This window comes from Lutzomyia longipalpis, chromosome 1, assembly GCF_024334085.1.
Source record: "Lutzomyia longipalpis isolate SR_M1_2022 chromosome 1, ASM2433408v1".
Lineage (NCBI taxonomy): Eukaryota > Metazoa > Arthropoda > Insecta > Diptera > Psychodidae > Lutzomyia > Lutzomyia longipalpis.
This window is the reverse complement of record NC_074707.1, coordinates 30,709,482-30,728,780: the sequence shown is the minus strand read 5'-3', so window position 1 is coordinate 30,728,780 and position 19,299 is coordinate 30,709,482. Positions and strand designations below refer to the sequence as shown.

The 19,299-nt window shown below is 34.5% G+C and overlaps 3 protein-coding genes across 4 annotated transcripts; 1 reads left to right on the top strand and 2 right to left on the bottom strand.

The window, feature by feature from the left end:
* Positions 1 to 1,086: 1,086 nt before the first annotated feature.
* Positions 1,087 to 2,788, bottom strand: LOC129785927 (ribonuclease kappa). Its single transcript, XM_055820596.1, has 3 exons — positions 2,611 to 2,788; positions 2,352 to 2,471; positions 1,087 to 1,683 (listed from the first exon to the last, which is right to left on the bottom strand). Exons 1-3 carry the CDS (start codon positions 2,677 to 2,679, stop codon positions 1,585 to 1,587), a joined length of 288 nt encoding a protein of 95 aa, XP_055676571.1. The 5' UTR covers positions 2,680 to 2,788; the 3' UTR covers positions 1,087 to 1,584.
* Positions 2,789 to 3,255: 467 nt separating this feature from the next.
* On the top strand, positions 3,256 to 6,283 carry LOC129785877 (vesicular integral-membrane protein VIP36). Its single transcript, XM_055820541.1, has 5 exons — positions 3,256 to 3,487; positions 3,572 to 3,687; positions 3,767 to 3,964; positions 4,639 to 4,801; positions 4,869 to 6,283. Exons 1-5 carry the CDS (start codon positions 3,373 to 3,375, stop codon positions 5,249 to 5,251), a joined length of 975 nt encoding a protein of 324 aa, XP_055676516.1. The 5' UTR covers positions 3,256 to 3,372; the 3' UTR covers positions 5,252 to 6,283.
* Positions 6,284 to 7,661: 1,378 nt separating this feature from the next.
* Positions 7,662 to 17,007, bottom strand: LOC129785835 (modifier of mdg4). Of its 2 annotated transcripts, none has more exons than XM_055820476.1 (4): positions 16,619 to 17,007; positions 16,302 to 16,400; positions 9,796 to 9,889; positions 7,662 to 9,650 (listed from the first exon to the last, which is right to left on the bottom strand). In XM_055820476.1, the coding sequence occupies exons 2-4, from the start codon at positions 16,336 to 16,338 to the stop codon at positions 8,030 to 8,032; spliced, it is 1,752 nt and encodes a 583-aa protein (XP_055676451.1). In that variant the 5' UTR covers positions 16,339 to 16,400; positions 16,619 to 17,007; the 3' UTR covers positions 7,662 to 8,029. The 2 variants fall into 2 exon arrangements, with proteins under 2 accessions (XP_055676451.1, XP_055676452.1); XM_055820477.1 differs by having other exon boundaries at positions 16,889 to 17,007.
* Between the last annotated feature and the right edge of the window lie 2,292 nt (positions 17,008 to 19,299).

Genomic DNA, 19,299 nt, shown 5'->3' with positions numbered 1-19,299 from the left:
TTTTGCCTTCGCAGTGGGACAATTAGAATCTTACTTTTCCAATAATACTAATTGTCCCACTGCGAAGGCAAAATTCTTCATTCTGAAGCCGTTTTACCGCGGAGAAGTCATTTTGATGACGGTCCTACCACGAGGTCACGACTGTAAAGAAATTGAAATGAATGGTGATTCTGTTCTCCCCAGTTAACCTATCAATGGTTTTTATCAATGCAGTGAGTGCAATATCAGTCTTATAGTGAACACATATACAAGGAATACATCTAAACTTAACGTATTTGTGATAACTGCTCTTAAAAAAAATTTATTAAAAACAGCATGACTGAAACAGTATAAAGCGAATGAATGGTAAGTAAAACTTACGGGCTGTGATACTTTCTTTGTCAGTGAAATTGGCTAAAAATTGTGGATGAGCAAATTCTAAGGAAGGACTTTACTCGCGCGTTAATATAGCGTTATATTCCGGCTGGACGGACGGACGGAAAGATTTTTGGCGCCACCGTTTTTTTTTTATTTTTTAGAATATAGGGACCCTAATTCATACTCATCCCAAGTTTGAGCTCAATCTGACGACACAGAAGCTGTGCTTCTTTGAAGAAAGAATCACAGCTAAAAGTAAACGGTTTTTATTTAATTTAACCCGAATATTCTTAAAAAAAAACATTTATCTTATTCGCAATTTGTGCAAACGATCTAAACACTTTTAAAATAAAGGTCAAAAAATGTAATTATCAAAGTCAATATTCAGTTAAATACGTAAATTCAAATACCTTGGCATGCGAAGTGTTAATAATTTCAAGTGGCCTATGTAGAGATAGCAATGATATAAATTCACGTCATTTGTTTAGGTAGAACGATTCCTTTATCGCTTCGCCAGAGTTACAAGCAGTCCATTGAAATACGTAGTTTATCTCTAAATACTTAGATCTCTATGAGAATGTAGGACCACTACTTACAACATCTTACCAATTCACGTGATGTAGCTACCGACAAAAAATATATATCGAGGGCTAAATTGTAAAAACTTCTAAGTCGGTATTCTGGACCTGCAAAAAATCGACATTCACCTAATTTAATTTCTTAAAGACGTTTTTGTCTTACCAGTTTATTTTTCAACTAAAATAAGTAACATTCTTTTAAAATTACTCAATACATTTTCGGTTTTAGTCCTGCGATAATCTGACTCTGCTAGAATGAATTGGAAAAAAAAGAACATGTTGATTTTGAATTTATCGATGCACACCACTGGATCTATTTAGACGAATATTTACAGGAATGTCTTTCCAAGCAGAATAATGTTTCTTTTTCTAGTATTTAACACTAAAGTACCCACAAAGTCAAATTTTTACATGGTAAAGTTTCTTCGTACAGGATTGACGTAAAAAGATTTTTATTACAACAATAAATTAAATCTTGTTTTGTCCAAGAATTATCAAAATCAAGGATTTCTGCGCAATAAACGGAAGGGGTTTCTTGCGCCAAAATTTTGGGGGTACTTTAGAGTTAATTTGTAGGTAATATTAAAGATATACACACAATTATTGATGAAATCATAATTAAATTATGCATTTTTTTGGGATGACTACATTAATTTGCTGTGGAACGACTATTGGCGTAGAACTGCTGTCCAGAAATGACAAGGGTGAGCACATAGATGCAGGCTGCAATCCAGCAATTGTATGCATTCTGTGGGATAGTTGAAAATTATTTATAAAAGCTGTCTATTGGAAAATTTCTAACTTAATGTGTGCCCTTTGTGTATAGGTATCAATTTCAATCTATTTGAGCTTTGTTTGTGCAAATATTATGCCCTAATTTAGTTAAATTTATAAGAATTGTTTGGTAGTATTATCAGACGACTATACCGGTTGGAGTGAACTTTAGAATGGTCATGGAACCTAAGAACGATTCTTGAATAAAACAATGATATCCGAAAATGTTTTTCTTGTCAAATTAACGTTCCCTCTATGCCACATCTTCCTCTGGTACTTCCCACCCAACTTTCTCATGCTCTAATATATTTTTCAGCAAATATCATGTGATCATTTTGCCAACTTGAGTAACCAGATAGCGGAATACAACATTTATTTCAAACTAGTAAGGCTTCCATCGTCCTATTTAAGTACGGAGGATTTATTACTAAAGAAATAAAAGTTCAATAATTAGGGAATTAAGACGGAGGATTCTTCAAGATTCCCTGTTATTTTTTTGTCCGGAAGCAGTGATCTCGTTATGAGAATCAAAGTATAGGGTGGTCAGGATAACAAAAACCAGCTTTATGGGCTAATTAATTGAATCTCTACGACGAATTCTTGGACACACGAATCTTCCCAAATCCCTACTACTGTCTTTACCTGGCTGTATGCCTTATCTGCAGCAGCATAGAATTCAACTGGTCCCGGATAATGTTCTTCCAGGAGGAGATCTTCAATCAGGGCCACACTGTGGATGTAGTAGAATACTCCCATAAGGACCTGAAAGGTAAAATTGCGTGGAAAATGATAAAAATTGCTCCCTTATCATGCAATCTTGAGAATTTTCCAATCCAAATGAGATTTTCAGGGAATTTTTTTGGAGATGAAGGCCACTTGAAAATTGCCATTTCGTACTTACCAGCTGAATTATTCCCCATACGGAAATGATGAGTCCACAGAGGGAGAGTTTAGGTCCGCAAACTGGCATCTTTTCTGTACTTTTTTGGGGAATTTAACACAAGAAAATGAATGCAAATTTGCAAAAATTCCACTCTGCGAGATGTGTCAGGTGAGCAAGAAAATCATGTGACACACCCCCTATGTGTTTGTTGCGCCCTCTGCATGCTCTGGACGTGTGACTATTAGTTGTCTCGCTCGCACGGAATGTATTTGACAATTTTCTCGCATTATCCGCAGAATTTTCCAGCGAAATTTAGTTTTTTATGCTCAAGAAGCGATGCCGCGTCGATTTACATAAAAAATTATGAAAGTTAAAAAAAAATTATTCCATGAAAAAAAGTTTCGTGTTTAAAATCTCTAACGGACAAACGAATTGCGACCCCCAATTTTTGCACAGAAGCTCCCCGGAGGCCTCTCGGAGCATTCACAGGTGCTCCAGGAACCCTAAAAAATTAATGTATGTCTAAATATTAGGAGAAAAATAACAAATAAATCACAAATTGTAAAAATGCAATTTGATTGTCCGTTAAAGTTCAATTCAAAGAAAAGGTCATGTGGAAGAGTGTCCCCTGGAAAGTCCAGTCTATTTTCAGTGGATTCGTCTGACATGTCCCATGGATTTATCTTGTAAGTGACAGTGCATATGTCATACACACAATTATATATATCAAAGTTGCACAGATTCGCGAATAAATAAATTTTCCGCAAATACCTCACAAAAATGAATCCAAAATCCCTGTTGTGGTCTGTATTAGTGTCAGTTTTAGCTTTAGTTAGTGCCCAATATGAATCCATTGACTATATGAAGCGAGAACACTCTCTAACCAAACCTTATGGTGAGAACAAAAATTGTCCGGCAAAATTTGCTTGTTGCATCTTTTTTTTGAGCATTTTTTTTTTACTTTTTACATTTATTACAGGTGCAGGGATGAATGTACCCTATTGGGATTATGCTGGGCACACGATGGTCACCAATAATTATGTTAGACTAACTCCGGATGCCCAGTCAAAGAGTGGAAGTCTCTGGAATCAAGTTGTGAGTCACGATTCCAAACAATGCCACTCAACACAAAGCATGGTGGTTATTCGTGTAATCCGTCTTTCTCTACTTCCAGCCGTGTATGACAAAGAATTGGGAGATGCAGGTATCTTTCAAAGTGCATGGGCACGGGAAAGATCTCTTTGGGGATGGAATGGCTATTTGGTATGCCAGGGAACGCATGGTCCCCGGACCAGTTTTTGGCAGTAAAGATTACTTCAGTGGTTTAGTAATCATCCTGGACACGTATAGTAATCACAATGGGCCACACAATGTAAGTTGAATATATCTTAATTTTTATTCTTTAGAAAAATCAAACTTCTTACAAAGAAAAGGGTAAAAATCTTGAGCCTAGACACGATCAAAGATCTTCCTTTGAATTTCTGATTTCTGATTAATCAAAGAATTACAGAAATAAGAAAATTTAAAATTCAATTAGTTAATTAAATTTGAAAATCAATTGACCCAGTTTAATTCAAACTCATAGATCCATCCTCAAATGGAAGGCCTATCAATATCTAACATATTTTATCAATTGTTTTAAGTCAAACATGTTGGTTTTGATACCCTTATAATACTTTGCAATTTGATAATAAACATAATGTATTTGATAGATTTGATCCTAGGTATGCTGATAAATTAAAAAATAAAGCTAAAAGTCCAAACAATTTTTTAAAAAATTATCAAAAAAATAATCTTTATGAATGAATTGATTTTAATTGATAAAGTTAAAATTATACAAAGCAAGATAATTTCAATTCATATTTGTAATGACCTTGCTCTTTTCCCTATCAATGGTAAATTTTTCATTCATTTACTGAAACTGATAAGCGTATTACTGTATCTGGCAATTGGAGCATTTTTGGTTAATATGAAACAGCTAAAAAAATATTCACATTCCCATAACAATACAAAAAAATCTGATATTTATTTTATGATAATTTTTAGCACCAACATCCATTTTTGAGTGCAATGGTGAATAATGGAACACTTCATTATGATCACGATCGCGATGGAACTCACACCCAATTAGCTGGGTGCGAAACAAAATTCCGCAACGTAGATTATGAGACAGTCATAACGATTCGCTATGAGAACGATGTCCTCACAGGTTTGTATTTTCAATATTTTTTTTGCAAGTTTTTTATTAAAATTAATAATTTTATTTATCCTTGCAGTGCTGACAGATTTAGAAAACAAACGTGAATGGAAGGAATGCTTCACGGTGAAGGGAGTCCTTTTGCCAACGGGATACTTCTTTGGAGTATCCGCAACAACAGGTGATCTTTCCGATAATCACGACATTATTTCACTACGTTTCTATGAATTGGATATGGTGACGGATCCCCAAGCTAGTCTAGAACGTCGACAAATTATTCCTCAAGCACTAACCTTCGAACCACCACGAGAACGGAGTGAAGACAAGAAACCCAGTGGGATGTCCAATGTGAAAATCTTCTTCCTTATTCTGCTGGGTATGATGGTGGCTGTTGCTGTGGCAATTGGTGGCATTATGTACTACCAGAAGCACAAGGAGAATTCAAAGAAGCGATTCTATTGAGACAAGTCCATGCGTGGTAAAAGGTAAGGCACAAAGCTATGACATATTCATTCACTGAATTGACTGCTGGAAAGTTTTTTAGAAATTGAAATTGTGACTGGATGTAAATATTTGGGTTCTTAAGGGGAAATTTGTGGGGGGTTTTACGGAATGAAAGATTAAGAGATAAAACTATCTACCAAAATATATTAATAATGGTGAAAATGAAAGCGCTTGTAGCATTAAGGGAGCATCGTAATGATTTTATATCCGGATAATGCGAATTTTTTCACTAATTTTCGTTATTAATGGACCAAAATATTCAAAAAGGGAAAAAAAAAGATGCAAAATGTTCATTTAAATTGAATGAAAAAATGAACAGGTGGTAGCTCTAAAATAATAATAAAAAAATGTCATTAAAGTTAAATAAAATAGTCACTAAAGAATTAACTCTTGTTGTCTAATCTGTAAGAACTTTAATTTTGTGGTAACCCTTAAATATTAAACCCTTCCTGTGACTTCTTAATGTTAAATTTAGATGTGAAAATTTATGATCAGAATTTGTGAATAAGAAAAGGGAGTATTTTGGGAAAATCATCACAAAACATTATAGAGTCTAATATCCAGAGTCCATTCTTTATTTTTTCCAAGCTTTCTCATTTTCAATCCATTACTTATTGTAGGCTTAGACACTTCTACAATTTATTATTTATCGTAGTTCAGATAGCACAATAAAAAATAAATTGCAAACGAATAAGAATTAGATGAAGATTTTGATATTATTAATATTTGGGAGCTTTTTATCAATCTGACTGGTTGAATATGTTTAGGTAATAAATTAATAAGAAAAAACATAATTTTAAAATTAAATTCATTATTATTTCATAAACAAAATTACCGGAAAATCCTATTACATTTTTTTTAGGAAATGTAAGATTTTGAAACGAACCCTGATATTTTACATTCGACAAATTGGCTATAATTTTACTGAAATACTGTGACGTATAATAAATATTTTGTTTGAAAAAGAAAATAAATGAATTTTTCAAAATATTCTTCATTTATCTTGATGAAAAATTTGGTAATGATCATTTTTCATATTTTTTTTTTAAAGTTCCATTTTAAACATTATTTTTCATGCATAAGTTTAAAAACGAAGATCTTCATAGGGCAGGTTTGAATGAAGGCCACGAAGATTCTAATTTTCTGTTAAAAATTGAGTCAGTTTAAAGCTTCAACATCAAATTATAGACTGTCCTAGCTACCTATCTTATTACGATCTCAGAGCTTTTTCAACAAATAAGGTTACTTAAGTATTATTTCCTTACTCTGTGAAGACCATTCCCTTCTCCTCATGAGACATGCCCAATTAACAAAGACTAAGAACTGAAATTATTTGTAGGACGAAAATGAAAAACAAAAATTCTGACAATGCAACAAATTTATTATAAAAGTTACACGTAATTTACAAAATATGTCATTTTTTTTCAATCATCTAACATTAGTTAACAATAATTATCGCTTATTTTTTTATATTTTATATAATATATGTTTATCCTTCATACACGTAAGGAGTGGAATAAAAAAAAATTATTTTACATTTTCCTACAAATTTTCATTAAAAAGGTTTTATTCAATAGAAAATTTTATTTTACAATAATTGGGAATAAAAAGATATTGGTAATTTTCATTTATTTATTTTTTTGTTAATGTCAAGTTGCCCAAAAGATAACAATAAAAAAGCCGACAAAAGTCAATTTAAAATATAAGCCGTTAATTGAGAGTATAAAATTTGCCTAAATTAAGAATAGATTTTTTCAAAAGTTTTTTTTTTAATATAATTTCATTTATAAAGGATTCCTTTTTCATAGTTAAAGATTTAATTTAAGTACCAATCTAAAAGACATTAATAAGTTAAACTAAAAAAAAAGAAAGATTTCGTAAGAGAATGAAGAATAAGTTAAAAAGAAAACTAAATTACAATCTACTTTTGTTTTTTCTCTTCTTTATCTAATATTTTCTTTATACATTTTCCAATTTTATTTTGGAAATTTTTTTTAGTGGTTAAATTATTGTTTTCACTCTGAGGCTGGTTGTGCGCTCTTGCAAAGGAAGTAAACAGGATATTATTATAGTAGATTTCAGAAGTTTATGGAGGATAATTTTTGTCTTTTTGTATTTTATTTTAATATAATATTTACATTACAACAACTCTTTGGTGGTGTCTGCAATTAATGAAGAAAAAAACTTGAACAATAACAAGTGAATTATTTTATACATAAAAAAATAAAAATTGATTATTATTAAAGGATAAAAGGAAAATATAATGGTAGTTTGATAAGAAATTGGGAAAAAATATTCACAAAAGTCAAATCATCATTTACACAAAATTATAGAATTTTTAAGATTAAGAAATAGTGATACAAGATTGTACAGCCTCTGCATTGAAAACAATAATTTATTAAGATATTATTATTTTATATAAATACATCGTACATTTTATGTTTATTAAAGTTACTTCATATAAGGAAATGGGGGGGGGGTTTGGGATGGAGTATATATTTCTACTAATTCATAAAATGTATAGAGAATTGGTCTAGAGAGGAAATTTAGAGTTAAATACATTGTAAATTTCATCTTTTTTTTCATATAATATAAAAAAGAATTTCTAGAAAATAATAAGAAAAAAAAATATAAATCTTAGCGAAATGCGAAATGTCAGGCGATCAGGGATTTGAGAAATGTGGTTGTAGGACGACCGGGGATCATTTGTGCCGGACGCAGTGTATGTCACCATTTTCAGCTACTCTGCCGCGTAAAGTTGAGCTTTCCCGAGAGTGCACTATTTTCATTTTGCCTCAAATGGGACTCGAGGATGGAATGTTTGAGTTTAGCTGTTGCTGCAATAGCAGCTGCTGCTGCTCCTGTTGGTGAGTCCGCATAGTAAACTTCCTCTTCCTGTTGTTGCTGTGTCTGGGTGTTGCTGTCGTTGTCCGGTTCGGGTTCCGTTTTAACATTCCTATCTGTTGATTCGCGCTCCTCTACAAGGTCCTCATCCGTTAGTGGCAGTGCTTTGTAGTTTTTGTTCGAATCCTCAGCCAGTCGGTTCCGTTTGGCATCCATTTTGCTGTCACCACTGATTACTTCCATTGGTGTGGCCATTTTGCGCTTGGAAAAGTACTTCTGGTGCTTCTGATTGTCCAACATGGTTTTGCTTGTGCTGTGAATTTGGTATTTGGGTGCTGCATTGGGTGGTGGTGGCGGGGGTGGTGGTTGGTACAACCGTGATTGCGCCAATGCTGGCGATAGACTACTGGGTGGTGTGGATCTGGTAAGATTTGGGCTCTTGCCTGTGCTCGTGGGTACCATCGATCGGTGCTGATATGCGTCTGCCATGGAGAGATTTGTAACACCTGGATATGCGGGATGTTTGAACTGCTTTGAATTGCTATTAGCTGAATTTGCGCTATTGTGCGTTGAATGCTTCCCCGGATCCTCTTGGTCGGATGTACTTTCACTGTGGAGCCCCTTAATTTGCATGGCCTCCGCCACTTTGAGGAAATTCGGGAGATCCTCGTACTTTACATTCACCTGGCCACTGTACATGAAATCCAGGAGACCCGCCATGTGATTACTATGTACATCTGTCATGAAGAGTATGGGATGTGTGGAAGGGTGTTCAAGGAAGATTTTCTGAAAGTATGGACTACACACGGATAGAACGAGTTTGTGTGCTTTGAAGATTTTTCCACCTGCCGCAATTGTCACATCCACCATTTGTCCATCCTTCTGGAGGCTGTGGAAGCCACGACACATGTTCCCGTAGAAATTATTCCAGGACAGCAAGTACTGATCGATATTGTGGTGTTCTGCTTGCTGTAGGAGTTCTTGTGCTGAAACATCCTTCTGGTGCATAGCCTCAGTGTACTTTGACTCCATCAGCTCGTCATAGTCCCGAATACCGATGCCGTTGTTGTAGGAATTGCTGACTGGTGTGGAGGTTGTCGATGGAGCTGCATGTCCTACTGTACTTGGCTTTGTGGAGTCATTGTCGTCGTGAGAGCTGACTGATTTTGAATCTTGCATCATATCTGCTGCCTCTGCGGACTCACGTGCTTCACGTGAAGCCTGCTGTGCGGCTGCTGTTGCTGCTGCAATTGCATTAGACATCACGATGCTGTCTTCGAAAGTGCAATCATCGAGATTGTCAGCCCCAAAGGTCTTCGTGGACGAGAAGAGTCGCAATGTTGGATCATTGACTTGGTCACTAAAATACACGTCCATCATGTTGAAGAAGGGCCAGTCGCGTCTTTTGGGTTCTTCTGACAATTTTATAGCTTTATATTCTTGCAGTAGATTGTTCCACTTCTTGATTATCTTCGCCAGTGGCAGTGGAACATTCAATTCGCGTTCCACGACACTGAAAGGGGCACAAAACCCGAAAAAAAAAGAGAAAAAAAAGAGATTTTACAAAGTGAAGAAATCTTTCGCTACTCGGAGAAGAGACATTGCCATAGATTTCGTGCTTCTTCTCTTCTTCCATTTTCAATGATGATGATACTCACGCCCAAGCGTATTTGGCTGCATTTCGTTTGCCCGTGAAGAGTGGTGAAAGTTCTGCCCTCAACCGTATCAAGGTTTTTACTTTTTCCGCCTCCCCTGCAAAAGTGTAATAATCCAAACAATTACTTATTAGTATCTTTTCTCCTCCATCTCATTTAGGTGTCAGTATTTTATTCACGAGAAAAAATTCGAAAATTAAGAAAGGAGCGACATTGAGTGGCTACCGTTTGTATTTCCAACTTCAAAAAGAATATTAACTTCTTTACACAAGTTTAGATTAATAATTCTACAGGAGTACCCACCACCACAATATGGTGAAATCGTATAAATAGATTTCTTTGGGTCATCCACAAGTTATGTTAAAAGAAGAATAGTCAAAGCAGGAATTCATAATTATGTATCAATACACCAGCAAGCTCGTAAGAACGGAAGAAAAGAAGTATGCTGACTAGTGACCTAATTTTGCATTTTATTGGTGTCAAGGTAAATGCCTTGATTTACTATCTATATGGCTGTATATATATGAAAGCTTTTTCCCCCCCAAATAAACCATTCTCCTCACGGCATTCTCACTGTTAGTTAGGGGATAAGAATACAAAATCACAATAAAAGAAAATACACCCATTGTATTCCCATTTGGAGCTTCCAACTGTGACTCAGTTTAAGAGTTGATGAATATCGAGAGAATTCGCATTCTCACACAGAGAAGAGAAAGTTTAGTAAGAGAATTCTTCACATTTGCTGTTTGTGCACTTTTTATACACATCAACATTATAATTTCTACCCATTTATCTCAAACAAAGATCACATCTTAGGAAAATTTATTTAGAATACATCCAATTGAAGGGGATTCTGAGGAGTAAGGGAGATACTTTTTGATTTTTTTTTTTCAAAAGCTATAAAACTCTTATCAGAGGTAAATCTCATATCTATAATATACTGTCCAAATTTCATTTTCTTCAGAAGCACAAAATGGCTTTATCACATTGAGACAACTTGAAACGCTCAAGCATATGGAATCAGACCATTTTAAAAATCACTTACTTTCTCTTTGAGAAAAGGAAATGTGTGATGCTTAAAATATTCTGAACCCTTCGTGTCTTAAATTTTATTGCGTTTTTTTTTTTACATAAAAACTGTTTTCAATTTGAAAAAAAAGTTTGACAAACTTTTGTAAAATCTTCGCACTTTTATGCAAAGTAATAATATATTTTGGTGCAGGTGTAAGGAAATGAAATAAAAAATAGAATTGAGAAATAAATAATTGGTAAAGTACTAGTTCCATTCCGTCACAAACATTTTTTTGATAAACAAGTAATTCATTGAAAGAAAAAATCCTGTTTACAAGTCTGCACGATTATACCTTTCACAGAATTTAAGACTGAAGTCATCATTTTGTACGATTTAAGCTCTTTTGGGAAGTTTTCTCCAATATTCTTTAAAAAAAAAAACTTTCGATTTTTTTTATTTAAGTAATGAGGCAAGAGAACACGTTTAATTTAGTTGAAGGGTTATTCATTAAATTGAACTATTTTATTCAATTTAAGTACCTACATATAGCGACTTATTGTGCATATCTGCAGTGATTAGGATATGTAGTTAATGAAGATTACAAATTTTTGCATACTTCTACGAAAAACGACCTTACGTTGTTAATGCCGACAGCCCCCTACTGTTTTTGTTTTTGTTAAAGCGAATAATAATGATTACATCAGGAGACAAGCAAATGTTCATGCATACATAGAACTTTAGACATCATAGAAGAGCAAAAACTCTGTAGAATTATTTTATAGTATAGAAGAAAATAAATTCTTCAGATATCAGTTAGAACGATTGAGAGATTTTTAGAAAATTAGATATCATGTCTAATGTGGATAATCTACTATGTACAGTAGGTATAAAAAAGCAGACGACAATAATTTTTTCTTAAAAAGAACTTTAAACTGGAAAGCAGCACTATATTATGACACATGTGGCTATATGCGTAAGCAAACTCTTTATAAAAGAGAGAGCTAATCAAAATAAACAGGAATCAGCGGAAGCCTTTCTCCAAAATAAAACTGACAATTCGCAGTTGAGAGTAAAAGCATTTTAATTGAAAAAAAAAAACAAATTTTATCTGTTCTCCAAAAAAATCTCCAGAAATATTCCTTTTAGAAAGAAATAATCCTAATGTCACGTTGCTCTTTTTTGAAAAGCGAAATGTAAATTTTCTTAAGAAGCACTTGAGAAGTTATAATACAAAGTGAAATTCGTGCATGTTAGACCAGTTACCACAGAGAGGAGAGTCAATGCTGTATGAAGAAAAAAAACTGATATGATAATGGTTGTTTTTGCCAACTCATCCCATCATGCTAATATGTGTCTGTCGTCTGATTGATAAATAATCTACGAGACGAACATAGACAAATTTCTAGGTTCAAAATTCTAATCAGCAAACACCTTAACGACGCGTCACTGTGTGGTACACAAAATGAGTTTTTGGGTCAAGCATTCAACGAAATGATCCACAAAATTCTCATCTAGTGAGAAGCATCTCTCTATTATATGTACATATATAGTGCCTTTGCATAGATAGAGAAAACATAGATATATATGTGTGAAAAATATAAAACGCACAATTTGGGTATTTTTCTACGTTGACACCTTATGGTAGAGAAATGTGTTTACATGTAAAATAATTTCACATCCATACACCGCGTGTGATTTTAATGTGCAACAACAATCCGAAGGGAAAATGAAGAAAGAAGCATCGTGAAAACTTGTAAGTGTGAATTTAGATCAGAACCCGGAGACACGATGGCAACAACAATAAATAAAATATGAAGTGCCATTGTGTGCGTATATAGTAATATATATGTATGAAGCGCCAGCAGAAGGAGGTGCGAAAGAGAGACAAAGTGGAAAAAGGCAGAAAAAGAAGAGTCTTTTACAAAAGAAGAAGATGAAGAGGAAGATGAGTAAAAATCTCAACTCTTTATTTGCATTTGGCTGTTGTGGTCGACCACGAAATGTGGGACAGTAACATTCTGACGGACTCTCCGAGGTAGATTTCTATCAGATGCCCCAAAATATTTGACATAGATTTTCGACGACCACGGAACTTGATCGTTTGACTCGCTAAATACGCATAAATCGAATTTTTCGTCACTAATATGTATACACATGGTGCATACATATGTATATATAGATTATTATTATGCTCTATGGCATCAGGAACTATGTTGGCCTGGGTAACACGTGGATGACACGTAGGGTGGAATACGACAGCCGATACAATGTATTCATACTTTACATTGTACATTACATTAATTGACCAATTAGCCCAGGTATATAGCCTAAAGAAATATTCTCTTCACCTTTGAGAATTTTCCCTTTTGGTTATTGCAGCAGCAGACAAACCCATTAATATCCGGGAGTCACTCTCTTGCTCTCTCCTGACCAATTTTGGGTGAAATTTTCAATGCAAAGTGAGAAGAATTCTTGCTGATTTTTTTTTTCACCTCTTTCTTTCACTCTTCTCTCGGAGTCAGATGTTTCTTCTTCATTGTGAAGCACCTTTTTTCCTTCTCTGTTGTGTGTGCTCCCTCGTCACTTCTTTCTTCCAATTCAGCAACTTCAATCTCCTCACATATAGTGTGTCTGGGCTTGAGACTCTCTTTGCTTGGGTGTTCATCAGTTGCCCTACTTTTTGCCATTCAACAGTCGCGGACGTACTTTACAATACTAACTCCTATTGTATATCAATATATGTACATATATAATATATGTATACCATTTATTGGTGAAGTGTGTTCGATTAAATTGTAAAAATATGGTAAAAGCTTTTTTTCTTCGTCTTCATCTCTCTCCTTTTTGGCTCTCCGCGTCCAATAACACTATGTTGTCTCAAGCAAGGCGAGAAAAATAAAAGTCAATGCGAAAAAAAGACGCGGGAATCTTTTTTTTTTAATGGGAAAAAGCAAAATAACCAAATATTAGGTCCAAATGGTTGATCTTTTAACGTGCTCACACACACTTATTTAATTTCCTCATTTCATCTCTGCAACTTTCTTTCATAAACCTCCCTTTTGTGCAAAGAGCATCTTTTTCGTGTTGAATTCGTCTTGACATCATCTCTTCCCAATGGGCTCATCGCACATCTCACACAGCCAGAGCAACCCTCGTTCTTCGGATCCTTCCCCAAAAATTCGTCTATTCTCACAGGCTCAGGCAAGCCTTACAAAAATTCTCTCCCTTCCCCGATATTATACTCGTCTTTCATGTTGTGAGTTCCTTCTCTCAATAAATAAAACGATTTGGTAGCTTTTTCTTCTTGCATTATTACATCTTTGGCTCTTTCTTTGATTTTTTTCCCTCACATACATACACTGTTGCAAAGGCGCATATTCTCACTCTTGTATATTTGCCCATAATATGGAAAATATATACATATATGTACCATACATATATCAATACATGGTAAGGACGGAGAAAAGATTTCTTCTTCTGTGCGAAGTAAAATAAATTGGCTCGTTTTGTATGGGGCGGGCAGAGAGGAGAGGACAGCAGCAGATGAAGATAACACACGAGTGAAATTGCGCTCAAGCTAAGATAGAAATTACAAACAGACCAGCAACAAGTAGAAATGTAAAGAATGCCTTACATAGTAGTTGCACACAGTCAAAAGACAAGTCGCTCTCTTGAATTGAATCTCTCCCATTTCATATGGTGGAGAAAAAAAAAGAAAGAAGTGAGAAGCGGGACAAGATTTTCTGCTGATTATCTTGTGTTTGTTGCGATGAGCACAGAAATCATAACCCAATAATGTTAATTATAGTAGAGTATGTGCCAATTGTGCGTCCTACACTCATCATCATTGCACACACGACATAGTGTCATCTTCCTCTTACTCACAAACATCCCAAAATCATTCTGATTTTGTCTTTTATAAAATGCTACATACATATATTGCACTACATAGTATGTATCCAAAATTCATCCAATCGTCGCATTTTCAATAATAAATAAATATATGTAGGTATATAGAGTACGATACTATATATAAAACATATATGTATATATATAGCAGACAGGGATTGCTAAAAGGAAGTAAAAGCCCCTGGAATGCTTATGTTAGAAGCATAAACCATCCCATCCGTCGTCATTCAATTTTGTCTCTTTCTCCAAGCCAATCATAATTTCTCAGTCTCTCTGTACTTCTTCACTGGAATATTTAATGAAGAGAAATTTTCTATCCTTAATCGCGCTTTTTTTCTCGTCTTCTGCTTCTTACCTTAGTTTGGCATGGGAAAAGAGTTGGAGGAGAGAAAAAGAAATTCATTGAAGATTCTTCAATGAATTTCTTTATACCTCCACTTTAGAAATTTCTTTCTCTCTTGGACTTTTCTTTCTGTGCATCAAATTTCTACACATGAATTTCCAATTGACACGCGCAAGAATACATATACATAATATTCATAGTGGGGCCAAATACTGATACCCACCAACTCAATAAATTATATCCAAAGTGGAGGAAAAGTTATTGAGAAAATGGTGAAAAATGTAAAATTACTAATAAAATTGTAATGTTGAAAGAAGACAATTTCTTCGATTAAGAAAACATTAAAATGAAAAGCAGAAAACGTTGACCATCATCTCTCTTTATAATATTTTCTTATGTCGTATGGGTATCCCCACTGCGCTTTTTTTTTCGGTGTGTGTGGACAGCGGAATGTGTGGCAACTAGAAATGGGCAAACAGCGCAGAACATCATCGATAAATAGAAAGAAATTAATACATATTTTAATATTATTTTGTCGTCGAAGAAACTTTCACCTGCTGCCTATTTTCTAGTACAGGAGGAACTGTGTCGGCAATATATTGGTATCTTGCTCATGCACACGCGAATAGCCCCGTTTTTTCTCAATCAGCCTCTTCTTTCTCTCTCCAAGAGATTGCTGCAGAAGAAATTTTTCTTCTTCTTTTCAAATACAAAAATCTCCAGAGAGTGCTTCTCCCCGTATGCGCGCGCGTTTTCACGATGGCCCCATAATCCGAAAAATATATGACTATGGTGAAAAAAAAACCACACTCATTTTTCCATTGATGATTTCAAGTTTCTCGCCTTTTTGGGCGGAAAGAAGGGAGGAGAAAAAATGTGGAAGAATTGTGAGTGTGGAGCAAAATTGTCCAACTAGATAAGAAAAGTTCACACACTTGATTATCAAGCGAAAAAAACTGATAATGTATGTGACGGTCAGAAGGTTCTCAAAAGAAGGAGGGTTTTCATTACATTTATATATATGTACATATATATTGTAATCACTCTGTTCCCCACAATTCCTACACTATCTCTCTGTCACACACACTCTCCTTTTATCTTAACATTTCAGAATTTTCTATTACTTTGTGTGACCCAAAAGCAACAATGTGGAGCAATCAGTGATCCCCCAGTAACTAATTTTTTTTCTTCATACTAGTATAGGTAGTATGAAAGAATTCTATCAGAAAAAATATATATACTTACAGCAATATCGTATAGATTGACAATTTGGCTGTGGCATTTTTCCTTTGATCCGAGAAAATTGTGCTATATCCAGTTTGTATCACGTTTTAATTTTCACTCCTTGCGATAGAAAAATTTTCAACGAAAAAAAAAATTCGTTGGTGATGAGGGAAAAAAATCCGCGCGAGGAGAAAATGCAGACGAAAAAAAATGAAGAAGATAATAAGTGTGTAGCAGATTGGTAATTATTAAATTAATTAGAAAAAAGAAATGTATTTTATATCCACACTAGTTGAACAAATAAACTAAAATATACACAGTGTGTAGAAATTTTTTACAGTTATTTTCTATCTCTCTCTAGGTGAAGAGAAATTGTTCTAAATAACACTTTGAGCACACTTTCTAAGAATGAGGTTAGAATCGCACACACATTGTCCCCCCAAAGAAATGAAGAAAAGCCAATGTGGGTTCTCGATAGGCACTGCTAATTCGTTAACAATTGAGGATTCACTGAAATACTGGACTGGTTGGAAAATTCCAATTGCTCTGCATCATTATTTTCACTTGTTATTGGTTGTTTTCACAAATTTATAGAATAATTTTAATACTTTTCACAGCTGCTTGTCACCCAAAAAAGTTCGTCCGCACTCAGCAACATCACACACTACATTGAAAATTTCTCAAATCTTCGCACACACAACTTCCCCGTCTTCTTTTCTCTTCCATTGAAAATTCCCCAGCTCAGAGCATGGCACTCGTGGTATTTTGCCATATGAGTGATTGTCATGGGGGGGAATGAGAGAAAGAATGTTTCCCACTCTTTCCACCGACACATCTTCACATCTCTCTCTTTCTCATTCTACCCAAAAAAATAATACATAGTACAGAATTATACTTTTCGCGCTCTAATCCCTTTCTATCGGGATCACTCACTACCTACCTCCAATGTACTACCACATCCTCTCGTACTACCGCCACCCTCGCAACCCCATTCCAGGATAAATTGCGATACATTGTGGAGGAAGGTGGGAGGGAGGGTAATTCAGATTTCCCCTTCATTTTCTCGCATTCTCATCTCAATGTTGGGAAATGATAAGCAAAAGTGCCCAAAGTGCAGAATATACCTACAAAAGAGTGAAATTTTCTCCAATATCACACACACCCCACCCAAGCAAATATTCTTCTTTTCAGACACTATCGAATTTCGAAAGATCCAGTTTCAAAAAATTTTCATTTCTTGATTACGATACACATATACACACCATTTTGCCATCTCCGTTTCTATTTTTCTCCATTTCGGCCACACGAAAAATGTTTTTATGATTATGCTCCATGTGTGCTGGAAATGCATTGGTGAACCATCACTTTTTGGACCCTCAGCACATTTATTTTTTCCAACTATCAATAAGAAAATATTTTACATCACAGCTATTGTCATTCATCAAAAATGTCTTGATTAGTCCTTAAAGTGAAAGTGATATGAAAATTTAATTTTCCAGGTTTATGCTAAGTTGGCGATCCTTGTTTTAAGATCAAAATCTTTATAAGGAATAATCAAGGACAGTTAAAGCAATAAAACAGTTGCATTAACTTTAGGATGGTAGCTTGTTGTAAATATCAAGCGAAACCTAAATATGGAGCTTCATCTCTAATTCGTTTTCTTTCATGGCTAAGATTTTGAGTCCCCTATACTACAGTTTTTAAATGCTCTATCTATATAATCTGTTCAAGATAAGGATTCCCAAACTTACTGTGATATTTCATGTAACCCTATAGTCTATTTTAGCTGCCAATACTCTAACAAATTTGAATCAGGATGCATGAAGAAAGACAGAGAAGTATACGCGAAGAACGCCTTCTTCTAGCAATGTACAACGTAAAGTCCCTTACTTTTTCCATTTCAGCTCTGCCGAGAAGCTCTCATACATTTTAAATTTGTGGGGAAAACATTTTGCATTGTATAGTTTCAAGTGTCTTTTGTATATAAATATGTAAATTGAATGTAAATAAGAATTTTCCGAGTGATCCGAATTTTCTGCCGTTTTCTGGGTGAGGTTGGCAATGAAGTCGTCGACAGGCGCAGTAAATGGAAAGAGAAATAAATATTATCTATATATCTATCTAGTCTAAAAGTTAAGGAAAGTCGGATTTTCGAATTTCCTTCACTTCATCTTCTAATGCGGTCACCCTCCTTTGCTCTTATAAAATGTTGAGAATGTTTAGTATAATAAAGAAGTTTCTATTGACTAGTAAATCTTTTCCTCAGTCCCCTCAAAATCTCTTCCATTTTATTATCCTAGAATTCCACTTAAACAAGGTAAATGAACTTATCAGAATGAATGCGTCTAAATTAGGATAATGTGGGTATTTTATTGTTGCAGTAATTCCTGAAAACAAAAAAGCCTCGTCGTGAATAATCCTAAACTAGGACCTAGGCATAAGTTATGTAGAAGCAGGAGTTAACTGTATTCTTAACTTAACACAAATTGTTCTTGAAAGAAAAAAGAATTTTTGAAAGAATTGGTAAAAAAAATTGCATACAAAATTGAAAAATTAAATTAATAGAAAAGTGCAAAGAATTAGCATCTTTTTGGTCAAAAATGTATGCTTGTACATCTGAGAATCTCAGTTATATGGCAATGGATTTGCCTTAAGTGTCCCTTTTCTCATGCAATTCAATAGACACACGCACACATAATGGTTTTGAAGACGAAAATCTGTGTGATTTCGGATGAGATCTCCTTGTGTTCTGACAATAAATGCATTACCTGAAAAATATATATTGGATGAGCAGCTGTTGGAATAGAATTGAGAATTTTGAAGGATGAAAGAGGGACTTGGGGTGCTGATAAAATTACATTCTCTTCTCTTTTTTTTTCATTTCCATCTTTTTTTTGTGCCTCATAGAAACTTTGTCTGCATTTTCTGTGGTATAGATTTTTTCGTGAATTCTTCATCATCCAGCAGTCCTCTTGAATATAATAGTGGTAAGAATAGGGCATGTCTCAGAAATCCCTCA

Bases quoted from the DNA above. Each gene is read 5' to 3' on its own strand.
- LOC129785927 (XM_055820596.1), bottom strand. From the start codon at position 2,679: ATGCCAGTTTGCGGACCTAAACTCTCCCTCTGTGGACTCATCATTTCC. The intron at 2,472-2,610 runs GTAAGTACGAAA...TTTACCTTTCAG, and splicing joins TATGGGGAATAATTCAGCTG to GTCCTTATGGGAGTATTCTA. The intron at 1,684-2,351 runs GTAAAGACAGTA...ACTATCCCACAG, and splicing joins CAGATAAGGCATACAGCCAG to AATGCATACAATTGCTGGAT.
- LOC129785835 (XM_055820476.1), bottom strand. From the start codon at position 16,338: ATGCCACAGCCAAATTGTCAATCTATACGATATTGCT. The intron at 9,890-16,301 runs GTAAGTATATAT...ACACTTTTGCAG, and splicing joins TCAATCTATACGATATTGCT to GGGAGGCGGAAAAAGTAAAA. The intron at 9,651-9,795 runs GTGAGTATCATC...TGCCCCTTTCAG, and splicing joins GCAGCCAAATACGCTTGGGC to TGTCGTGGAACGCGAATTGA.
- LOC129785877 (XM_055820541.1), top strand. From the start codon at position 3,373: ATGAATCCAAAATCCCTGTTGTGGTCTGTATTAGTGTCAGTTTTAGCT. The intron at 3,488-3,571 runs GTGAGAACAAAA...CATTTATTACAG, and splicing joins CTCTCTAACCAAACCTTATG to GTGCAGGGATGAATGTACCC. The intron at 3,688-3,766 runs GTGAGTCACGAT...CTCTACTTCCAG, and splicing joins GAAGTCTCTGGAATCAAGTT to CCGTGTATGACAAAGAATTG.